The 25852-nt window shown below is 42.8% G+C and overlaps 1 protein-coding gene across 35 annotated transcripts in view; it reads right to left on the reverse strand.

Annotated features, from left to right (window-relative positions):
* The window catches only part of LOC112922739 (kinesin-like protein KIF16B), a 314279-nt gene that overhangs the window by 128064 nt on the left and 160363 nt on the right, over positions 1 to 25852 (reverse strand). For all 35 annotated transcript variants that reach the window (XM_072736435.1, XM_072736422.1, XM_072736421.1 and 32 more), the window contains 2 exons: positions 11462 to 11544; positions 10032 to 10120 (listed from right to left, as the gene is read on the reverse strand). In XM_072736435.1, coding sequence (XP_072592536.1) covers positions 10032 to 10120; positions 11462 to 11544 — 172 coding nt within the window. The remainder of the gene's footprint in view (positions 1 to 10031; positions 10121 to 11461; positions 11545 to 25852) is intronic.

Raw genomic sequence — 25852 nt, forward strand, 5'->3', positions numbered from 1 at the left:
GAAAGAATGTTTCCCCTACAGCAAAATTATTTCCTGGCAAAGACCCTGGCTGGGCACTACTCCAAAGTGGAACTAACTCTCCAAGGAAGTCACCGGGCTGCTTTGCTTCATCCAAAATTTTTTCTGGCACCACGTAACACGCATGTGTATATACAAATCCTGGTTTCCAGGGAGCTTGAGACGTAGGCCAGCAGTAAGTTCCAAAACTCTGTTAGAAATGATACAACCAACTTTGTGTGCCCACTCTGACTGATAAAATGTTCTTGGGTAGCAAGGGCTTCACTTGCAAAACCTCCAAATCTTACTATGATTTAGAGCATGGTGATTTTTAGATAGGGGCTATGTGGAGAATCAGTACATTACCTGTTGAACAAAGAAAACAGAACCAGTTGCTTCGAAGATAAGTTGGTTCTTACTGCATACAATAATTTGCAAACTAGACACACTTCTTTCAAAGAGCTTTGCTTTAGGAGGAACTGAGTTCTAAGCAGTAATTGTTAGTCTACTGCATAAAAACAAAAAGTCAGGTCTATATAATACCAAAGAAACCAAGAGATATGTTCACTTTTAACAGTTAAGAAAATCATAAAAAGAAGTATACCTGTCCGTGTGAAAAATGCAAAAAGACAGGGACCAGTTAAAAAGTGGAGATGCTAAAAAGTGTACAGGACCCATTTGAAGCATGAGGCACTTAAAGACCTGTTGACAAATTGAACACCAATAAAAATAAATTTATAAAAAAAAGGACCTGTGAGCAGACATATCCTTTGCACTGGGAGCACGTCTGCTGGCCAAATGTACAGCTCAATGAACATCTGTTAAGTGTTCACTATGCGGGAGCTTTCCTGCCCACAAGAAGCCTATTGGGAAAGCAGACAAACATCAGTTAAATGAATTTGGAAAAGGCTATGATCAAAGTACATACAAAATGCCTGTAAGAGAATAAAGAGAAAGCATTTGGTTCAAATCAGAGATGCACAGACTGCTTCTTGAGAGAACAATTCTGATACCCAGCCTTAAAAGACAAAGAGGATTGACCGAGGGAAGGAGAGGGAAGGTTTTATTAACGGTTTCATGGATAGGTTTTATAGATAGGCTTGACCTGGAGAGAGCTGTGTAAGATCTGTCCACCTAAACCAAAACATAAAGTTCAAGGGGGAAAGTGACAGTAGACAATGTTGGAGAACAAAATCATGGATGATTTTGTTAGAGCTTAGAAGTCATCACACAGGCACCAAGAGGCCAAGAAGAAGAGATTAAGATATATCTTAGAGAAAGAAGTCACCACAAAGGGCTAAGGAGGGGTGACTTAAGGTTGGGATAGGTTTCCAGGGGCAGGTCACTCACTGAGTCTGCCGTCCTGTGCCACTGAATAAAGGAAGTGAGGAAACATCGTGAGGGCCATGACAGTCATCCTGATGATTCTCAAACATTTACCACTCCTCAGGTATTGACCACCTTGGCCATTTATTCTATCACTTTTTAAACCAAGGTATACTTGACATATAACAAATTAGTTTCAGGTGAACATGTGATCCTATATTTGTAGACACTATGGATTGATCATCATAATAAGTCTAGTCACCCTCTATCACCATAGATAGTTACAAAAAATTTTCTTCTTGTGATGAGACCTTTTAAGATTTACTCTTAGAAACTTTCAAATATGCCATACAATAATATTAATTATAGTCACCATGCTATATACATTACTACATATTACATTACTTATTTATTTTATAACTGAGAGTTTGTACCTTTTGGCTACCTTCACTCATTTTGCCCTCTGTAACCTCTGGCAACCACCAATCTGTTCTCTGTATCTATGAGTTGGTTGTTTTATTTTAGTTGATTCATTTCTATGTAAGTGAAATCATAGGTATTTGTCTTTCTCTTTCTGACTGATTTCACTTAGCATAAAGCCCTCAAGGTCGATCCATGTTGTCTTGTCACAAAGGCAGGATTTCCTGCTTTTCTTATGGCTGAGTAGTATTTCTGGAGAGATGATGAGGCAAATATGAGATGGGGACAGCAAACTGCACTAATCACTGGGCTTGGCACCCACCGATTGGAGAATTTGTGAATAGGATTCCCTGCAATGAGATGCAGTACACTGGGGAGTGGGGTCTGGGCTGAACCGCACAGCATTCTCTGATGACACCTAAGTAATCCTACTTTGGCATATGCAAAGACAATGTTCCTGGTGTCCTGATTTCTGACAGGCTTTACGAAGGTTTTCTCTGTGCAATGAATCAAGCTCCAAGGTGACTGAGCCCCTGTCTGTCTTACCAGACCCCAATACAGGGCTGGACAAATGATGGGCCCCCAAACAATAGTTAAATAGTTAAATAGTTATAGTTAAAAAGTGGTAGGACTTGTGAACATCTATTTTATTCAACAGAGGAAACTTCCTTCATCCTGGGGTTTTGACAGGCCATATAGACTCTAGCATTGCCCAGAAGGTGAACAGTAGCTGACAGAGTACTCAAATGCACAGTCACTTCTAGAAAAGAGTTCAAGGCCTGGGGCCCAATAATTCATGGTTGTGCTCATTATTCTCCCTGCCTCTTGACAACCTGCTCTTCCTTCTCCTGCATTTATACTTCCTCTGGGTAGCACGTAACGCCCAAATAATTACCTCAGCTGGAAAATGGAAGGCAAGATCTTTACTTCTCACATCCAGTTTATCATCTAGGCTTCATGACCTCCTACCCCAAATGGCTCTGGAGCCTACTCCCTCTAGGTTTCTTTAACCACTGTCTCAGTTCAAGCCCTCACCTCCACATCCTTCCCACAGCTTCCCTGGTGCCCCTGTTACTCAGCTGCCAGAGTGATCTCTCTCAATTCAAATATGATCACATGTCTCCATGGCTAGAAAATCTTCTTGGATTCCTACCATCAATTAGGTTTTGAGAGGCATGCCTGGGTGGTTCAGCAGTTGAGTGTCTGCCTTCAGCTCAGGTTGTGATCCTGGAGTCCCAGGATGGAGTTGTGCATCAGGCTCCCTGCATTGGGGCCTGCTTCTCCCTCTGCCTCTCTCTCCCCCTCTCTCTCTCTGTATGTGTGTGTGTGTCTCTCATGAATAAATAAATAAAATCTTTGAAAAAACAGGTTTTGAGATAACCAATCTCAATGAGCTGATTAAACTCAATTTGGTAGTGCTTGAGAGAGGTCCTCAGGAAATCAATCCACGTTAGATTTATATTCATCATTTATTTACTATACTTATTGGGGGAAATGAATTTTGAGATCTCCTTTCTATGTTTCCAGATATATTTTTCCAGATTGGACATTCTTGAGAAAATGGAAGGAAAAAATGGGAAAAAAAAAAAACCCACAATGAGATACCATCCTTCATACCCATGAGGATGGCTGTTATTTAAAAAACAACAACAAAAACAAACAAAAAAAGGTGTTGGCTAGGATGTGGAGAAATTGGAACCCTTGTGCACTGTTAGTGGGAACGTAAAATGGTATAGCTGCTGTGGAAAACAGGATGGCAGTTTCCCAAAAAAACTAAAAACAGAATTATCACATGACCCAGTAATTCCATTTCTGGGTACATACCCAAAAGAACTGAAAGCAGGGACTCAACCAGATATTTGTATACCCCATGTTCATATCAGCATTCTTCACAAAAGGCAAAAAGTCGAAGCAAACCCCACTGTCCATCAACAGATGAATGGATCAACAAGATGTGGTATATATGTACAATGGAATGTTATCCAGCCTTAAAATGGAAGGAGGAAGTTCAGACACAGGCTCCAACAGGGATGAACTTTTAAGACATTATGCTAAATGAAATAAGCCAGTCACAATAAAACAAACACCCTATGAGTCTACTTATCTGAGGTACCTAAAGTAGTCTCACATTTCTGAAACAGAAACTAAAATGGTGATTGCCTGGGTTTGGAACAAGGAGGAAATGGGAGTTATTGTTTCATAGGCACAGAGTTTCAGTTTTATAGAATGAAGACTTCTGGAGATTAACTGCACAATAACGTGAATGCACTTAACACTCCTAAACTGTACCTTAAAATGGTTAAGGCAGTAAATTTTATGTGAAGTGCTGGTTATCACAATGTAAAATAAAGGGTGAAGAAATGACTACCAAATACTTATAAGTATATAGAAAATAATCCCCTGTCCTTTGGGGACATATATTTGAATCATGGTGATAAACTCTGGACATGCTAAACAGAATTTATAAAAACATTCACATATACAGATACCACAAATGTGCCTACAGAATCTGACCTGCCATCTCTCTCCTACTTCTAACCCAACCTGCCCAAACCCCACAGTGCATCCCTGCAAGGAACAGCTAGCTGTCTGCTCCTCTACCCTGGCTTTCAGCATGCGCCCAGCCAGGCCTGAACTTCTGGACTCCTCTTAAGATCCCCTTATGCTCAGCAGGACTCCCTCCTCCCAGCACTCCTCTGGTCCGCTCATAAAATTTTCCTCTCCCAGAATCTCTTCTCTCCAGTCTGCCTCTCCTACTTGCAAACATCTCAGGGCCTAGCACACAATCCAGTTTATTTGTGAATCATGTAGGGAATTCTCCAGAAGAACTGAGGGTAGTTATTTGGGATTCCTAAGGGGTGGGTGTCTAGGACTAAATCTTTGGTTAATATTCTTCCCTATTTTGTCCTCCAAGCAAAGGCAGTCCTACAGACTTCCAATAGCCTCATCTTCTCAACTACAGAGAAGAAAGCAGTAGGCCAGGGGCTTCAAACTGATTTTCACTTAGGGCTCCTTATCACCCCCACTAACCCTTATCCCATACTGAGATGGGCTCTGGCTACTTACTCCAGGTTGGCTATGACTAGAGCATTGAGGGCAAGCTAAACAAGATGGAAACTGGGGGAAATGTTATGATAGGGACATTTGGGTTGAGGACAAGAAGGTTCCCGTGAATGAGGCTTGGGACTCATTCCACAATGCTGGCTAGAGACAATCTCTATGTCAAGAAAGATTCCTTCTGGAAGTCTCTGGTTTTCATCTCCATGTCAAGAAAGGTTCATTCCTTCTGGAAAACTCTGGTTTTCTAAGTTACCCAACACATTAGAAGGCATGGCTACATGAAGAGGATCCCTTCCTGGACCTCCCAAGGGTGGGCTGTTTATACCAGCACTCTCTGTCCTGACACATACTGCCTGGCCTTTGCTCAGAATGGGTTCACAGGCATGTGCCCACTCTCCTGGGAAGAGAACAGATGCATCTGACATTTAATATGTTCTCCACACAGAAGACTCTCAATAAATACGTGCTGATCTATGGAAGGATCTCAGTGCTACTTTTCCATCTTGAGAAACTAGCATGCTCTTGTGTCTAAGTACCTTATTATCTGGATTTTAAATAACTATTTAGCCAGGGTCCAAGTAGAAAACATATTTCTTTCAATGGCCTTCTAGTTTATCACATGGTACTTAATGTAGGCCAAGAGTATTTACACCTGCAAAATCAAAAAAGGTATAAACAACATGGTGATACTTTAATTCTGCTTCATTTTGCCAAGTTGCTGGAGCAGATGCCTTGTGACACCCATAAATCAGAGTAGAAAATTTTTCTCCAATTATGTTTTAATTCATGGGCAATCATTCTCTACAGCAGGTGGCACGCTGGGGAGGGCTAGGTGTCAGGGAGCATGAAGTCAGGCTGCTAAAGTACTGAGTAATTTTAATTTGAATTTTTACAAATGAGTATTGCAGGGTTAGCAGAGACAAAATGTGCCTGTTAACTGAAGCCAGGTGAACAGGATGCATAACGGCAGTATCAAATGCATCTCGAACCATCTCCTCATCCAACTGCGATGCAATATAATACAGATACTGTTTCTCACTTGAATTCTCTGCTTGCCTTGGTCTAATTAATTTCATCACGAGACCATCTTCTCATTTTTTGCTTGAGGATCCTGAATATGACCTTGAGATTATTCAAATGACTGCAGTGTCATTTAGGAATTGACCCATGCTACAAAAACACATTCCTTTGCAGAATATGTCATTCTCCACTATTTGCAACATCCATGCCCAGAGAAATTAGTGAAAAACCTTTCTCCAAAGGATCTATGTATCCTACTAAAATTTCACTCTTAATCTATTGGCTAACATTGACTAAGCGTGTTATGTGAATAACACTTTAAAATAGAGATTAATATGACAAGCCTCTGACCTTGAAAAACTTCCAATCAAATAGGAAAGACACTCACACCAGCCAAAATCTGGTGCAAATGCTGGCCCCAACTGGCCCTCCCAGCCTCCCTGTCTCAGGAATGAACACACTACCTGCCCAGCTATTTACATCTGAAACCCCAGATATGATTCTTGCTTCCACCAGGCTCCATCTCTAGGCTACCATTCAGATCCAAGCCACTCTTACCTTCCACATGGACAAAGGGAACAGCTCTTTAAATGGTTTCTTGCTTCCATGCTTTGTCCCAATGACATACATCCTCATCCTAATGATAGTAGGAAGTACATCTCCAGGTTGCTCTCCTCCTGAAAGCCCTTTAAGGGTTCCCTAGCCCTCTTAGCGTCAAATTCCTTCCCATAGCCTAAGAGGTCTCATACAACTGGCCCCAGATTACCCACCAGCCTTACCTCCTACCACCCTTCTCCTTGCTGACTATATTCCCTTCTACTCTGATCTCTCACTGCTCCTCGGTGGAAGCCACTGCACTTGTCTTTTGCCTGGCATAATCTCCTCTCCCCACCTTTCTGTGGCTCTAGTGCCTTAAATGACCCCTCCCCAGGAAGTCCTCCCTGATCACTCCATCAAATACTGCTCAAGACATTTCATTTCCCCTTTCTGCACTTAGTTGTAAATTACCTGTGACTGTCTCTCTCCTCTGGCTAGGTGTAAACTCACCCTGATGAGGTTGTCCATAACTGTGGCCCTAGGCTAGAACTCTGCCCTGCCCTCCTCCACAGGAGGCACACAGAAAAGACAAGTTGATTGAGGAGTGTCCATTACCAAGAAGATCAAAACAGGGATGACAGAAATGGAGGGCTGTACAGTGAGGACACTTACTTTTCACTGGAAGAGGAAGAAAGCTGTGAATAGCTTCCAGAGGAGCAATCTTATGTACTGTGCCTTAGAGGACAAGTATATGCATCTCAAAGCACATGCCAGGCTCTGAAACTAGCAAAAGACAAGTCCGAAAGGCATGTCTAGTCCAAGTAAGTCTGAGAAACGGGAAGAGTTCCTGAAATGGCTGGAGCCCAGAACACGCACAGGGATGTGCTAAGAGGGCAGCATGCACAGGGCAGAGCCTGAGGGACACAGTAAGAGGTTGGACTTTTATTTTTTTAGGCCATGGAAAGTCACTGAAAAGTTTTAAAGTTGAAAACTTAGTATTTTCTAACCTACATTTCACAAATATTGAGAAAAGCTGTTGTAACTTAAAAACCTGCAAACAACCAAAGATGGCACTACTTTTAAGAGGGCTATATACACACCCACCTATGTTTAGAGGAGAAAAAAAGGATTTGGATCCCATCTGTAAATGCAAGGCAGAGGGGGGCTCACAGTTGGTCACTCTGTGTCTCCAAGAGGATGAGCTTTTGGTTTTTCAAAGGCACAGAACAGCCACATTAACTTTCCAAATGGTTTCAAAGTAAAAGGCACCAGGATTGAGGATAATGAAGTGTCTAGCTAAATTCCAAGACTGGAACATGGTCCTGGGCTGGAAGATGGATCCAGGCAAGCACGCTACACATTCCAGAACAGTTTAGTCAAACAATATTGAACAGATGGGATCATACTACTTAAACTGAATTAACCCTAAAGACCTGCATATGATATTAAACAAAGTATGTACACGAATGACTCGATCTCAGCCACAAGACAAGGCAGTTGTTGAAACTACTGCAAGGGATCAAACACCTCCAACAAAATGTGCCTTCCAAAGTGTCGATAACCCAGGTACTCAAAGGGCTTTATCAGTACAGCTTATCCTTTTTTTTTTTTTTTTAAGATTTTATTTATTTATTCATGAGAGACATGCAGAGAGAGAGAGAGAGAGAGGCAGAGACATAGGCAGAGGGAGAAGCAGGCTCCATGCAGGGAGCCTGATGTGGGACTCGATCCTGGGTCTCCAGGATCACGCCCTAGGCCGAAGGCAGCACTAAACTGCTGAGCCACCCAGGCTACCCAGTATACCTTACCCAAGGCAGATTTATCTGATGAGCACAACTCTCCTCAACAGTGAGGTAGTTAGATGGGAGCATTGAGGGGCACCTGGATGGCTCAGTCAGTTAAGCAGCTGCCTTCAGCTCAGGTCATAATCCCGGGGTCCTGGGATTGAACCCCACTTTGGGCTGCCTGCTTAGTGGGAACCCTGCTTCTCCCTTCTTCCTCTCCCTCTGCCTGCTGCTCTCCCTACTTGTACTCTCTCTGTCAAATAAATAAATTTTTTTTTGCTCACTTGAAAAAAAGAAACATTTCTAAAAGCTATATGTATATATATAATATATATTTTTAAAAAATTTTAAAAAAAGGTGGGATTGTTGACTAGGACAGACAACGGCTAACAGAACTAACTGTGGCTTGTCCTTGCAGCAGTTCTGGAGCGGGGAGATGCCCAGGAGCCCCAGCCATGATATAGCACTAACTGATTATTGTTTTTTCCCTTTGGGTTTTTTGTTTGTTTTGGCTCAAGCAGTGTCAAATCTGGGCTTCAGCCTGTCTATAAAATGAGGAATCCAGAAACATGATCAAAGGTCCCTCCCAGTTGTAAACTCCTGTGACAATGAAAAAATTCCTTGTAGGCACACCTGCTTTCCACAAAAACCAGTGAAGGGACCTCAGCCAAGGAGCAATCCCTTCTGTGTGTCTGTGAGAAGTGCTGAGGTGGGGTGGGGGCTCAGGCATGGAACTGGTCCCAGGTCTGAAGATGCCCTCAGCTGGAGAAAGGGAGGTAGTAACATGGTCACTGCAGGGGCCGGGAATTGGGTAGGTGTCAACTCATACCACAGCTCTAACTATGAGACCGTGGGCCAGCAAAACAGTATAAATTCTCTGCATGTCAAAGAGGGACAGAGTCATTATGAGAATTACAAGACAAAGGATGTAATCTGCTGAGCGCAGTGCCCAACACACAGCCACTCCTCAGTACATGACAGTTCCAGAAGATGACAGTGTCAGTTTTGTGTGACTTAGGTGTTGGATTTACCTCTGCTGCTTTATGACATTCTCTCTGTAGAAAAGATAAAATTATGGAACCTCACAAATCTGGAAAGGGAGGCTCCTGGGTGGCTCAGTGGTTGAGCATCTGCCTTCAGCTCAGGTCATGATCCTAGGGTCCTGGGATTGAATCCTGCATCAGGATCCCTGCACAGATCCTGCTTCTACCTCTGCCTATGTCTCTACCTCTCTCTGTGTATCTCATGAATAAATAAATAAAATCTTAAAAACAAAAACAAAACACAAAAATGGAAAGGACCCCAAAATCCTTTTCACTTAGTTCCCTGTTCTTGGGCATTTTCACTGTCACCATTACCATGTCAGCCAAGTTGACCGCACAAGGTCACTCAGCTGTGAAGTCCATCTAAAACACTATCATTTGTGTCCTCAGGGGTCCCCCCAGGGGTTGGAAGTAGTAAACATCACTTCCTGTATTCCTGGATGCCCAAAGAATCAAAGCTGTCTGTTACTATAATAAATTTATAAAATGAGATGAAAGTGCCTAAGCCGGGGTCACCCACTGAGTCATCAAAGAGGCGATTTTAAAATATTAGACAATTATGAAAATGATAACAAAGCCCATAACAGCCCTCACCAACTCTTCTTATGCCATGTAGAAAAGAAAGCAAAGAAATACACAATCTCATTTATGTTGTGATTACAAGGAAGTACAATTATGCACATATAGAGTGAGAGCTGGAAAGAGGCCTGGGAAACGACTGGGGCTGATTTGCTAAGGAGGCGTGACTGCAGAAGCCTTATTTTTACCTACTGACTTTCCGGGGGTTGACACAATAAATACAACAGTGCTGGTCACAGGGAAGGAGGTGCTGCTGTTCACTCACCCAGGGTTATATAACATGACCGCAGACAGGTTCTCACAGGACTTGGAGAGGTCCGTCATGGACAAGCTGAAGGAGGACAGAAGGCCACTCTAAGAGCAGACACAGGGCAGAGCGGTTACCATGGTGGGGGAGAGGGCCAGCGCCCCAGGCCCACTGCTTCCATGGCATGAGAAGCAATGAGGCACGCACACCCTGCATAAGCACACCCCCTGACTGGTCTATCTGAGGCCGGCAAGCCAGGGAGAGACTGGCAAGGGACGCCTCTCAGACCCGAGCCTCGGCTAAGCACCGCAGGCCCAGAATGCCTGGGCTGGGGCAGCTAGCCCAGAACTGTGCCACCGTGCTGCCTGATGGTGGAGGGAAGGGTCACCCACCACCCCTGGCAGGAGCAGCACCCTGTTCTCAGCAGGACTCACTTACCTCATTGCGTGTACTGACGGGATGAAGGTGAGGAGTGAGAGGGAAGGGAGACTAAGAAAGGAAAAAGCTTAACCTGTTTGCTTCCATGGAAAGCTGTTGGCAAATATATTCTCCTCCCTCTCCTCCTCTGCAACTGTGAACCAAAAGGGGCCCTCAAGGGAGACCCTGGGCCAGAACAGATAAGAGGCTTCATTGGCAGCCCCAGAGAAGCCTGCTGGGGTTTGCAGCTTTATTGTTATTGCCCATGGAAGGCACTGGCACCCATGGGCAGCCCCCACAAAAGGAGGCTGCTGTTCAGGCTCACCCCTTGCTAGTCAGGGGACCGGTCAGCCTCAGTTTCTCCTCCTGATCACCTGTGACATGGTACAGTAACAGCTGCTGGGCAGATAAAACAGTAAAATCTGTGCAGAAGTTTCATACAGTGCCAGGTTCATAGAAATGAGAGCTATAGTCTTTACCTCCCTCAGCCTAAGGACAGTACAATGTCCCTAGACAGATTTCTCTCTCATCTCTCCCTCCACCCCCTCTCAGGGCCTCCACTCGCCTCCCCTATCCAGCACTCAAAGGACCCTTCAGATGTCCCTATCCAACCAACTGTCCTAAATTCACCCCCTCTGTGCTTTACACCCCAAACAAAAAGTCCTATTTGCTGTGGCTGAAAATAAAAAGTGAGCAAACTTTTGAATGAAAGTGATTCTGATATTGGGTTAACTCCTAAAACAGATCCTCTTAAGTTGAAGCCACTCTCCACTTAATGCAAAACAAAGCCCAACTCCTTTTCAGGAGTGAAGGGGTGAAGAGAAGGGTCTAGAAGGAGCAATTTCTCCTTCCTCTCTGGACTTCACCAGCTTGCTCTTCCACTTGATCTGCCAATCATCCACTGAATGACAATTCCTTAGCATCAATGCAGGCTATAGACTGAGTCTTCTGGTTCCAGAAAATCAAACTGTTCCTATAGCACCAGCTCTCTCAGGAGCAGAGTTGGCTCCTAGAGATTTTATGCTGCTCACCTTCCTCTTCTCCCTGAGCTTGGCAGCCTCCTTAGGATGGTTAAAGCGAAACATATTAGTTCTTCCCAAGAGTATCACAGCACCTAAGAACATAAAAAAATACAAGTAAGCAACTTGGTTGGTTGACAACATCATATTGCGGAATTTTATGGCTGAAATGTAATTTCTAGTGTACTATAAAACAGTAATAATAAGGGAAAGCCTTAGTCTCCAAAGTCTGCTTACATAAGCCAATTTTAAATCTGCAAATATTCTTATTTTTACAGCCCAGTGTCACAATACTCATGTTACCAAGGCAGAAGTGATGGATTCAAACATTATATTATGAAATTTAAAACGTAATATCCAGATAATTATACTTCTGATTGTTAAGAAGAAAAAAAGAAATCCATTCTGCAAAGGGACACTGTAATACTAGCCAAAGCATATGGTCACAAATTTGGAAAATGTTTATTAATGCCAATAAAAGGAGAAATTCCAAAGTAAAGTGCTTTCAAAAGAAAACATGGTAAAATTGGTGGAGTCCAGGTATCCATGACTAAAGTCTACCTCAGAACTTGACAGTAATGAAACTGTGTACATGAAGGTCTGTTTCCATGTGAAAATACTGCTTCTTGTTAAAACCTGTTAAAATTTATATGGCCACATCAGACACATGAGAAAGGCTCCACTGACCAGGATCCTGCTTATTCAAAAAAGAACTCCATAAGAGGCAGACGAATTCAATATAAAAACCCAAAGGTAACAAAAACGTTAGGAAGGGGGGGACATTTCAGCCTGATTCAGCAAATAAGGAAACAAACACTTTGAACAGTTGGAACTGTTCGAAGCTGGCACAGGTGTCATGGAAGGAAGCAAGCTCCCTGTCATTGGAGGCACCTAAGTAAGCGAAGCGATGTTCTAAAAGAGATTCACCATGTTATCTGGTCCATCCACACCCAAGAGTCTACCACACCTCAGAAGGAGACCCCCATGTTCAATCCTTGCCCTGAAAAAGGACACAAGTTACTTGTGAAGATAGAACACACACATGAAGCCAACCACACAAGATGATGTGTGATGAGGTCAAGCATCTAAGTGACACACGCAAGGTTGCCATAGGTGGGGAGAGACCTAGGCTGAGTCTCACATGGCAGCCAGAGAACAAGAAATTAGGTTCCAGTTTGGGGTAACCATGGGTAAGGGCTAAGCCTTAGCAGGAGAACAGGCCTGTCATATTGAGGGAGAGAAGGGAGTCACCTCCACCCAGAATGCAGGGCATTGGAAACAGCAGCGAGAATCGGTACTGGAAAGATGACACAGAAACACACTGTGAGGACATGGAGAGCCAGGGTAGGGAACAGGCACCAAATGTCACAAACTGCTGGCCAGAGAAAAATTTCAGCTCATAGAGGTTTTGTGTGTCCCATGGAACTTTTAAAAACTAAAATTTTTACCTGCCAAGAGTTATAAATCTGCAGTTTCCACATAAAGCTCAGAGTTTCTTTCTGATTTTCCCTCAAAAACTAGAAGGTATGGTATCAGCAGATCTGAATTGCCACCTAGCAAAAATCCCTGGACTGCTGAAGTCCACCTCCTCTGGGTAGGGCACGTGACCTCTGGGTGACCACAGTCACCAACCTCTTAGTTTGCCTACTATCTCCACCTGGACCTTGCAAGTAATAGCGTAGCCTCTGGTAGCTACTTTAGAGTGTCAGACCAGTATATCCACCTGTCTCTCAACATATTGCCTCATCTTCTCATTGGAGTTTCAAATTCAATACGGCTAAAACCCAATGGGTTTAGATCATAACCCCAGGGAGCAACTGAAGGGCTGGTTCTGATGCTTGCCATTATTTAGTGGAAATGGAGTCAATATGGAAAGAAGAACACAGTTTTAGGAGACTTAAGAGGGATAGCAGTGGATATTAACTAATCTACAATCTACGTATCCCCCTCACACAAGATTGCATTCGTATATTTTCCAATTATGGAAAGGCACCATAATCGTAATTAAGAAAGGTGTTTTCCATGCCTTTTATGACCAGGACTCAGAACTGTATGCCATACTGAGAAGTCAAAAGTTAGGCAGCCATACCTAGGATATATGTATATTTAATGCTCTCAAATTGAAATTAGAGATTAATAAGGCAATCATATTCAATGTGTTAATTAAATTTAATCCAATTTTTTTTCTGTTAATCAAATGCCCAGCCATGCAGGTTGAAAATTGCTAAAATATGTTAATGGAAAAATAGAATGGTATTTCAGAGACATATTTCATATCATATTAAATCACTGAAAATAATCTTGCCACCCATGTATTTGCATGAAATATACATTAAAATCCCTGTAAGAATTATTAAAAAAAAAAAAACTACTCATGACCATTCCCTGTTTCCATCTAAATAATGTGCATAAACTGCCTGTCACATAAAAAGAGGCTCCGTTAAGGCTGGTTTCTATTTTTTTTTTAATTTTTTTTTTTTTTTTTATGATAGTCACACACAGAGAGAGAGAGAGAGGCAGAGACACAGGCAGAGGGAGAAGCAGGCTCCATGCACCGGGAGCCCGACGTGGGATTCGATCCCGGGTCTCCAGGATCGCGCCCTGGGCCAAAGGCAGGCACCAAACCGCTGTGCCACCCAGGGATCCCAAGGCTGGTTTCTATTTCATTACATTCCTTTACTCAACAAACCTAATGACTTAAAAAAATCTGCTTCGTTTTTACATTAGGCTGCTGTTAGTTTCTTCCTGCATTCAACGAGTACTTTGTGAACACTGACAGCAGGTGAATCACTATGATAAGCACAGAGATACAGATCTGAATGAGTCAGACATATGCCTTGCCCTCATGGAGCTTATAAACAAGTAGGCGGGAGAGATGAATAATTAACAGACTCCACAATGAGACGCAAAGCTACAACTGAAGGAGAGATCCTCTGAGGACCTAAGAAGAGGACTGATTATAGGGAAGGTTAGGGACAGAGGCCCTGAAGGAGGCTGGAAGTGGTGCCTGAGACAAGCTCTGAGGGCGAAGCAGGGCGAGTGAGGGAGTGCCATATGTAAAGGTCCTCTGGAGGGAGGGGCAAGCTGGCGGCAGAGTAGGGTCTCCAAGTTACCTGTCCTCAACAAATTACCTAGAAAACCATCCAATCATCCTGAAAATCTACGAATTCGGCCTGAGATTTAAAGAGAGACCAGCTGGAACGCTGCAGTGAGAAGAGTTCGCGCTTCTATCAAGGTAGGAAGACGGGGAAAAAGAAATAAAGACACAAAAGGCCTCCAAGGGGGAGGGGCCCCGCGAGGAGCCGGGCTGAGGCCGGGGCGAGTGTCCCCAGGACAGGAGAGCCCCGTCCCGGAGGAGCAGGAGCTGCACCGACCTTCCCGGGGGAAAGGCCTCCCGGGGAATTGGAGCAGGATCCCCAGAAAGGCGGGGACGCCCTCGGGCTCCCTGGGACAGTAACAGAGGAACTGAGCCCCGGAGAGTGCGCCGAGCTCCCTAAAGGCTGCAGCGCTCGGCGGGCCCCGGAGCAGCTCGGAGGGGCTCGGGCGGAGGAAGAAGCTCCGCGGAGGGGGCGGCGCGGCTCCGGGAACAGCTCGGAGGGGCTCGGGCGGCGGCTCCGCGGAGGGGGCTGCGCGGCTCCGGGAGCAGCTCGGCGGCGGCGGCGGCTCAGGCTGAGGAAGAAGCTCCGCGGAGGGGGCGGCGCGGCTCCGGGAACAGCTCGGAGGGGCTCGGGCGGCGGCTCCGCGGAGGGGGCTGCGGGGCGGGAGCGCGAATCCAACAGCGCAGGCCCCGGAGCACAGGGCGCCGGGACACAGCCCAGGTTCCGGCCTCCCCCGGGACAGGCAGAGGCCGGGAGGGCCCAGGACAGCGAGGACGCTCCTGCCCCCGAGCTTAGCAGATCAGCGGCCCCGCTCCGGAGCCCCCAGGCCCTGCAGACGGAGAGCCCCGGAGCTACTGCGGGGGCTGACTTCAGGGTCCCAGAGCTGCCCCCGCCACTGTGGCTTCCTCCCGGGGCCTCACGGGGTGAACAACCCCCACTGAGCCCTGCACCAGGCAGGGGCAGAGCAGCTCCCCCAAGTGCTAACACCTGAGAATCAGCACAGCAGGCCCCTCCCCCAGAAGACCAGCTAGAGGGACAAGTTCCAAGGGAAGTCAAGGGACTTAAAGAACACAGAATCGGAAGATACTCCCCCGTGTTTTTTGTTTTTATTTTTGTTTTTGTTTTTTGGTTTGTTTGTTTTTGGTTTTGTTTTGTTTTGTTTTGTGCTTTTTTTTTTCTCTTTCTCTCTTCTTGATTTCTGATTGCTTCCCCCACCCCACCCCACCCCCTTTTTTTTCCTTTCTTTCTTTTTCTTCTCTTTTTCTCCTTTTTTTTTCTTCTTTCTCTTTTTTCTTTTTCTCTTTTCTTTCCTTCTCTCTCTTTTTCTCCTTTTCCCAGTACAACTTGTTTTTGGCCACTCTGCACTGAGCAAAATGACTAGAAGGAAAACCTCACCTCAAAAAAAAGAATCAGAAACAGCCCACTCTCCCACAGAGTTACAAAATATGGATTACAATTCAATGTCAGAAAGCCAATTCAGAAGCACTATTATACAGCTACTGGTGGCTCTAGAAAAAACCATTAAGGACTCAAGAGACTTCATGACTGCAGAATTTAGATCCAATCAGGCAGAAATTAAAAATCAATTAAATGAGATGCAATCCAAGCTAGAAGTCCTAACGACGAGGCTTGACGAGGTGGAAGAACAAGTGAGTGACATAGAAGACAAGTTGATGGCAAAGAGGGAAACTGAGGAAAAAAGAGACAAGCAATTAAAAGATCATGAGGATAGATTAAGGGAAATAAATGACAGCCTGAGGAAGAAAAACCTACGTTTAATTGGGGTTCCTGAGGGCGCCGAAAGGGCCAGAGGGCCAGAATATGTATTTGAACAAATCCTAGCTGAAAACTTTCCGAATCTGGGAAGGGAAACAGGCATTCAGATCCAGGAAATAGAGAGATCCCCCCCCTAAAATCAACAAAAACCGTTCAACACCTCGACATTTAATAGTGAAGCTTGCAAATTCCAAAGATAAGGAGAAGATCCTTAAAGCAGCAAGAGAAAAAAAGTCCCTGACTTTTATGGGGAGGAATATTAGGGTAACAGCAGACCTCTCCACAGAGACCTGGCAGGCCAGAAAGGGCTGGCAGGATATATTCAGGGTCCTAAATGAAAAGAACATGCAACCAAGAATACTTTATCCAGCAAGGCTTTCATTCAAAATGGAAGGAGAGATAAAGAGCTTCCAAGACAGGCAGGAACTGAAAGAATATGTAACCTCCAAACCAGCTCTGCAAGAAATTTTAAGGGGGACTCTTAAAACTCCCCTTTAAGAAGAAGTTCAGTGGAACAATCCACAAAAACAAGGACTGAATAGATATGATGACACTAAACTCATATCTATCAATAGTAACTCTGAACGTGAACGGGCTAAATGACCCCATCAAAAGGCGCAGGGTTTCAGACTGGATAAAAAAGCAGGACCCATCTATTTGCTGTCTACAAGAGACTCATTTTAGACAGAAGGACACCTACAACCTGAAAATAAAAGGTTGGAGAACCATTTACCATTCAAATGGTCCTCAAAAGAAAGCAGGGGTTGCCATCCTTATATCAGATAAATTAAAATTTACCCCAAAGACTATAGTGAGAGATGAAGAGGGACACTATCTCATACTCAAAGGATCTATCCAACAAGAGGACTTAACAATCCTCAATATATATGCCCCGAATGTGGGAGCTGCCAAATATTTAAACCAATTAATAACCAAACTCAAGAAATACCTTGATAATAATACACTTATACTTGGTGACTTCAATCTAGCTCTTTCTACCCTGGATAGGTCTTCTAAGCACAACATCTCCAAAGAAACGAGAGCTTTAAATGATACACTGGACCAGATGGATTTCACAGATATCTACAGAACTTTACATCCAAACTCAACTGAATACACATTCTTCTCAAGTGCACATGGAACTTTCTCCAGAATAGACCACATACTGGGTCACAAATCGGGTCTGAACCGATACCAAAAGATCGGGATAGTCCCCTGTATATTCTCAGACCATAATGCCTTGAAATTAGAACTTAATCACAACAAGAAGTATGGAAGGACCACAAACATGTGGAGGTTAAGGACCATCCTGCTAAAAGATGAAAAGGTCAACCAGGAAATTAAGGAAGAATTAAAAAGATTCATGGAAACTAATGAGAATGAAGATACAACTGTTCAAAATCTTTGGGATGCAGCAAAAGCAGTCCTGAGGGGGAAATACATCGCAATACAAGCATCCATTCAAAAACTGGAAAGATCTCAAATTCAAAAGCTCACCTTACACATAAAGGAACTAGAGAAAAAGCAACAAATAGACCCCACCCCCAGCAGAAGAAGACAGTTAATTAAAATTCGAGCAGAACTCAATGATATCGAGACCAAAAGAACTGTGGAACAGATCAACAGAACCAGGAGTTGGTTCTTTGAAAGAATTAATAAGATAGATAAACCATTAGCCAACCTTATTAAAAAGAAGAGAGAGAAGACTCAAATTAATAAAATCATGAATGAGAAAGGAGAGATCACTACCAACACCAAGGAAATACAAACGATTTTAAAAACATATTATGAACAGCTGTACGCCAATAAATTAGGAAATCTAGAAGAAATGGACGCATTCCTGGAAAGCCACAAACTACCAAAACTGGAGCAGGAAGAAATAGAAAACCTGAACAGGCCAATAACCAGGGAGGAAATTGAAGCAGTCATCAAAAACCTCCCAAGACACAAGAGTCCAGGGCCAGATGGCTTCCCAGGGGAATTCTATCAAACGTTTAAAGAAGAAATCATACCTATTCTACTAAAGCTGTTTGGAAAGATAGAAAGAGATGGAGTACTTCCAAATTCGTTCTATGAGGCCAGCATCACCTTAATTCCGAAACCAGACAAAGACCCCACCAAAAAGGAGAATTACAGACCAATATCCCTGATGAACATGGATGCAAAAATTCTCAACAAGATACTAGCCAATAGGATCCAACAACACATTAAGAAAATTATTCACCATGACCAAGTAGGATTTATCCCTGGGACACAAGGCTGGTTCAACACTCGTAAAACCATCAATGTGATTCATCATATCAGCAAGAGAAAAACCAAGAACCATATGATACTCTCATTAGATGCAGAGAAAGCATTTGACAAAATACAGCATCCATTCCTGATCAAAACCCTTCAGAGTGTTGGGATAGAGGGAACTTTCCTCGACATCTTAAAGGCCATTTACGAAAAGCCCACAGCAAATATCATTCTCAATGGGGAAGCACTGGGAGCCTTTCCCCTAAGATCAGGAACAAGACAGGGATGTCCACTCTCACCACTGCTGTTCAACATAGTTCTGGAAGTCCTCGCCTCAGCAATCAGACAACAAAAAGACATTAAAGGCATTCAAATTGGCAAAGAAGAAGTCAAACTCTCCCTCTTCGCCGATGACATGATACTCTACATAGAAAACCCAAAAGCCTCCACCCCAAGATTGCTAGAACTCATACAGCAATTTGGTAGCGTGGCAGGATACAAAATCAATGCCCAGAAATCAATGGCATTTCTATACACTAACAATGAGACTGAAGAAAGAGAAATTAAGGAGTCAATCCCATTTACAATTGCACCCAAAAGCATAAGATACCTAGGAATAAACCTAACCAAAGAGGTAAAAGATCTATACCCTAAAAACTATAGAACACTTCTGAAAGAAATTGAGGAAGACACAAAGAGATGGAAAAATATTCCATGCTCATGGATTGGCAGAATTAATATTGTAAAAATGTCAATGTTACCCAGGGCAATTTACACGTTTAATGCAATCCCTATCAAAATACCATGGACTTTCTTCAGAGAGTTAGAACAAATTATTTTAAGATTTGTGTGGAATCAGAAAAGACCCCGAATAGCCAGGGGAATTTTAAAAAAGAAAACCATAGCTGGGGGCATCACAATGCCAGATTTCAGGTTGTACTACAAAGCTGTGGTCATCAAGACAGTGTGGTACTGGCACAAAAACAGACACATAGATCAATGGAACAGAATAGAGAACCCAGAAGTGGACCCTGAAATGTACGGTCATCTAATATTTGATAAAGGAGGAAAGACTATCCACTGGAAGAAAGACAGTCTCTTCAATAAATGGTGCTGGGAAAATTGGACATCCACATGCAGAAGAATGAAACTGGACCACTCTCTTTCACCATACACAAAGATAAACTCAAAATGGATGAGAGATCTAAATGTGAGACAAGATTCCATCAAAATCCTAGAGGAGAACACAGGCAACACCCTTTTTGAACTTGGCCACAGTAACTTCTTCCAAGATACATCCACAAAGGCAAAAGAAACAAAAGCAAAAATGAACTATTGGGACTTCATCAAGATAAGAAGCTTTTGCACAGCAAAGGATACAGTCAACAAAACTAAAAGACAACCTACAGAATGGGAGAAGATATTTGCAAATGACATATCAGATAAAGGGCTAGTTTCCAAAATCTATAAAGAACTTATTAAACTCAACACCAAAGAAACAAACAATCCAATCATGAAATGGGCAAAAGACATGAAGAGAAATCTCACAGAGGAAGACATGGACATGGCCAACAAGCACATGAGAAAATGCTCTGCATCACTTGCCATCAGGGAAATACAAATCAAAACCACAATGAGATACCACCTCACACCAGTGAGAATGGGGAAAATTACCAAGGCAAGAAACAACAAATGTTGGAGAGGATGCGGAGAAAAGGGAACCCTCTTACACTGTTGGTGGGAATGTGAACTGGTGCAGCCACTCTGGAAATCTGTGTGGAGGTTCCTCAAAGAGTTAAAAATAGACCTGCCCTACGACCCAGCAATTGCACTGTTGGGGATTTACCCCAAAGATTCAGATGCAATGAAACGTCGGGACACCTGCACCCCGATGTTTCTATCAGCAATGGCCACAATAGCCAAACTGTGGAAGGAGCCTCGGTGTCCATCGAAAGATGAATGGATAAAGAAGATGTGGTTTATGTATACAATGGAATATTACTCAGCAATTAGAAACGACAAATACCCACCATTTGCTTCAACGTGGATGGAACTGAAGGGTATTATGCTGAGTGAAATAAGTCAATCGGAGAAGGAAAAACAGTTTATGTTCTCATTCATTTGGGGAATATGAATAATAGTGAAAGGGAATATAAAGGAAGGGAAAAGAAATGTTGGGAAATATCAGGAAGGGAGACAGAACATAAAGACTCCTAACTCGGGGAAATGAACTAGGGGTGGTGGAAGGGGAGGAGGGCGGGTGTTGGAGGGGAATGGGTGATGGGCACTGAGGTGGACACTTGACGGGATGAGCACTGGGTGTTTTTCTGTATGTTGGTAAATTGAACACCAATAAAAATTAATTAAAAAAAAATAATATGAAAAAAAATAAAATAAAATAAAGGTCCTCTGGCAGGAAAAGATGATGAAGGAGGTGATGATGCTGAGTGCCTAGAAGACAGTTAAATGCCTACATCAGAGGAAACAGGGAAGAACAGTCATGAAGCTTGAGGGAGGGAAGGGAACATACCACATAGAATCTTTCAAGATACAGTAAAGCAACTTTTATTTCACGTGGATGCAGAGGAAGAGAGTAAAGGGCTTTGTGCAGCAGCGTTATATGATTAGATGAGTTTCAGAAAGGTCATTCTTTCAACTGTTTTTTTTTAAGATTTTATTTATTTATTAATTCATGAGAAACACACAGAGAGAGAGAGAGGCAGAGATACAGGCAGAGGGAGCAGCAGGCTCCATGCAGGGAGCCCGACGTGGGACTCGATCCCAGATCTCCAGGATCACGCCCTGGGCTGAAGGTGGCACTAAACCACTGAGCCACCAGGGCTTCCCTCGACTATTTAAAGAAGGAACCAAAAAGGGCAAGAGTTGATGCAGATAAACAAGGTAGGAGGCTACTACAAGGGTCCAGGTCAAAGATGACGGCTGATTCAGCATTAAGGGCAAAGGGGAGTAGACAAGGGGGAAACACACATCAGGAAAATATTTAGGAGACAGGATCAATAGGACTCCACAATAGGCTAGATATGGGGACAAGGGAGGTGAAGGAGATGCTTCTGCTAGTTGAATCGGGAACTGTTCATACAGATTGAGAACACTGAGAAAGGACCAACATCCGGGTTGGGAGAGAAATCGTGAATTTGTTTTTATGCATAATCAATCTGAGAAGCCTTTGGCAGGTGGAAATATAAAGCTCTAGAAGAAAAACCTAGGACATCTATTAATCTATTGGTCTACCTACCAACCTACCTACTGACCTACTTACTCTCAAATAAATAAATGTATATATAAAAATATAAATATAAATATATATGTCTCGGTGTGTGTGTGTATACACACACACACACACACACACACACACATACACACATTTGTAAGTATACATATCTACCTAACATCTGTGTGTAAAGATGAGACCCAGAGCATCTGCCCTGCCTGCAAACTCTTGATGTGGCCTAGAGTGAGAAAAATTTAACCTCTCCAGAATTCCCTTTCCTTATCTAGTCATCACACTGGATACTTTCTAAGGTTCCTTCCAGCTCTTAAATTCTCTTTAACTATATGGACTATTCCTTGATCTGAGGTTAACATGATTAATCACAGATGCACTTTTCTCATGCACTTAGTTTGTAATTTTTAGAGCATATTTAAGCCTCCATGAAATATATGATGGCTTCTTTGAGATTACTTCAGAGCCCATTTAATACCATGAGGTAGGGAATCCCTGGGTGGCTCAGTGGTTTAGCACCTGCCTTCGGCCCAGGGCATGATCCTGGAGTCCCGGGATCGAGTCACACATCGGGTTCCTTGCATGGAGCCTGCTCCTCCCTCTGCCTGTGTCTCTGCCTCTCTCTCTTTCTCTCTCTCTCTCTCTCTCTCTGTGTGTGTGTGTCTTTCATAGATAAATAAATAAAATCTTTAACAAAAAATACCACGAAGTAGACAAATTCCAGACAGTCTTTAAAGGCAATGGAAAGGAAACATTATAAAAGGGGACATAGAGGCACTTGTTAACAATAACTTAAAAAAGCTTCATTTAAACCTCTGAATAAAACCACTGAATGCTGATTTCACAGAGGATTTTGTTCTAGTATTTCAGATATAATGAAAATGAAATTAAACTTGTAAACAATTCTAGAGATTTCTAAGGAGTATAGTGACAATAATCAGTAATATCACTAATTACCCTCCTCAAATTTTATGTGAGAATTAGCAAATCTGCACAGATAAACCACAGATACTACACAGATAAATCAGCTTTTTTTCCCTATTAAATGTTGTCATATGAATATTTCTGAGGTGATGATGTACAAATCATTTAATTCTGGGTTATAATTAATACAAACATGTGAGAAAACTGTATTCCCAAAAGTGAATGGTCCAATGTGACCACGCCAATGTGATAGGCATTTAAAGACTGAAAAAGAAGGGGCCTTGTGAGATTCTGCTTCAGGCTTCAAATTCTGAATTTAATTACTTTAGAAAGTCCCACCCCCACCTCACTATATACACAAACAGGCTATAACACACTGCTAAAGCATGCCCAGTGAGAGTGGTTTTCATTTTGGATATAAGCACCAGAAAAGCAAAGCTCTGCCAGGGAACATAATTTTCTAGAATGGTACTGAGATGTAGGATGGGGTGAAGTTCTTAAAGCATGCTTTTGTGGGATAATTTTCCTTCTGATTTAAAACATCTGCAAAATATTTATATTAAAATAAGTTATGATGATGGCACTATCTGGGGGACCTGATAAAGAGAAAGACTAATTCCCACTAATACATGCCAGTACTTGAGAATACATTAAGTGATATGTTCAAAGGCCTTGGACTTCTGTGACCCTGACTTTATTATTTCAGACACCTGAATTATAGTAATTTTTCTCTATCTCAGAATGGCTTCAGGCAGTGAGACAGGAAAGATTAAGATCTGACATGGTGCTTGTGGTAAGAAAATTTCATATGAATACTAATGAATTCAAAAGGGACACATGGCTTGGGGTTCACAGCTGGCTTGGATGAGTGACAGGCACTCAGCATCAAGGGTAGCAGATGTCAGTGTCAAAGCACGCCATCGGGTCCTCTGCTAGTATTAGTGACAGCTATCAATATATACGACACCTTACCAAAAAGCCACATAGGCTCGGCCCTCTCATTTCAACATTTATAATTCAAATACAGATTTACAATTTCCTGCTTTAGATAAATCACTTAAACTCTTGTTGACTCTTGATAAAGTAAAAATTGCAAACCTAGATTCTGAGACTCTGGAAAAGAAAGTAAATCGATTTTCAATCTTCATTATTGAGGTTTCCAGCCAAATAATCCATCAAGAATTATTTGCCCAACTGTGTGCACGTGCTGAATGCAGAGCTGTGTAAAATTTCAAAAGGCTCTAGTCCCATACCCAAATAAATGTTTAGGTGTGTGTGGGGGTGGGCAGCGTAGAGGAAGTGGGAACGGATTTTTTTCTTCTGAAAGCCTCAGGTGAGATACCAAAAAAGGATACAGAACAAGTTTCATCCTTCCATAGGAAAATGCAGAAGTATATGAAATAATTAGAGGGTGATTCCAGACAGGAGACAATAGAATGACAAGTTCTAAGGTACTGGATGGAAGGCGTCATGCTAACTAGTCAAGCTATTAGTAACTTTCTTTACTTCATATTCTTTGTTACCAACAATACTACTTATTCTGTTAGTAATAAGCTCAAATATTCAGTTCTAGCCTCCTACACACTCCAAGCTGTCAATATTTTATTATTCCTTCCAAAATAGTGCTTCCAAAATGATTCCCTTCTCTCTAATCAACAATGGTCTCTTACCTCCATTAGCACACTTCTGTTACCACTCCTCACCAAGCCCTCTTGGGCTATAAAAACACTGCACTGTCCTTCCCCTCAGCGACCACATTATGCATCTACCAAATGGTGAGCGCCATCCAGTCTACAATTTCCCTGCCCTACAAACTTGCCATGACCCAGCAGCCCTAGTCCCCCACTGCTCCTGTCCTCCACCTCACCCACTTTCCAGGCTTCAGACATTTCTTCACTGTGCACTTAGGTCAAAAACATGCACATCACTTCTTCACCATGTGCTATGATAGATACATCATTTGCTTCAGAGTTCAACTTTGGGTAAATTTCTCCTTTTTTGGCAATCTACAGCCACCCTACAGGAGGCATTTTCGTTCTTCACAAGATGGAATAAGCACATCCCACCTGTCTATCCCACTGAATGCTGCAATTGTGTGAACAGGATGCAGAAAGCTGTTATTTGAGGGCCGGAAAAGTAAACAGTAGAAGGCAAGCTAAAAATAACAGGGGCAGATGAGGAATTTACCATTTGCCCTCTCCAGTGTTCCCTGGCTTAATTGAGAAAAAAATCCAAAAGCTAACATCAGTGCAAATGAGAGAACTCTTGGAGGAGCCCTCTAGTTCAGGTTCAAGGAGGAGTAAAAGGGTCCCCTGGCAGCAACACAGACAACAGCTCCAGATGCCTAAACTTATGAGGAATTGGAAAATCTCTCTCCAATCAGAGGGTGGGACACACTCTTGTTGCTTCTTCCTCTCTCTGCCCTTTCACTTCCTGGCCCCAAAGTTGTGCACAACAGCAGGAAGAACATGAAAGAGTATACAGCTCCAGATTTCTAGCTAGATGACAGAAAAGGAAAGATTCTTCAGTGTTGACAGAGAAGTAATGTTCAGGAAATAAACCTCACAACTGTTTATGAACTTCTGGGCCACTTAGATCTGACCCTCAAAAGCACACAAAGACTTTAAGAACTAAAAAAAAAAAAAAAAAAAAAAATTAAGAACTGACCTAAGATACAGACCACTGCTCAGGTCCCAGACTGACCCTTGGGTAGCACACACACGGGGGAGACCAGGACAGCATCACAAAGGATTTGAAAATTGAATTGGCACTGAAGCTAGAACCACAACCCATGGAGACTAATTCTAATTTACAGTCTGAATCTAACCAGGTCCACTGCCCACTAAAACAAAACAAAACAAAACAAAATCAATGTTTCCCAATGGATTTAAATAGGACTCTTAGTCTCACAACAAAATATCAAAAATGCCCAGGATGCAATCTAGTATTACTTAGCATACAAAGAACTAGGAAAATCTCAATGTGTGTGGCAGAAAACAACCAACAGATGTTAGTGGAGATCAGAAAGATGTTAGATGTATTTGATGAACATTTTAAATCAGCTGTTATAAAAATATTCAAACATAGGAGAGTAATTTTGAAAGTTAAAATGTTACAACAAAG

Source organism: Vulpes vulpes, chromosome 14 (genome assembly GCF_048418805.1).
Source record: "Vulpes vulpes isolate BD-2025 chromosome 14, VulVul3, whole genome shotgun sequence".
Taxonomy (NCBI): domain Eukaryota; kingdom Metazoa; phylum Chordata; class Mammalia; order Carnivora; family Canidae; genus Vulpes; species Vulpes vulpes.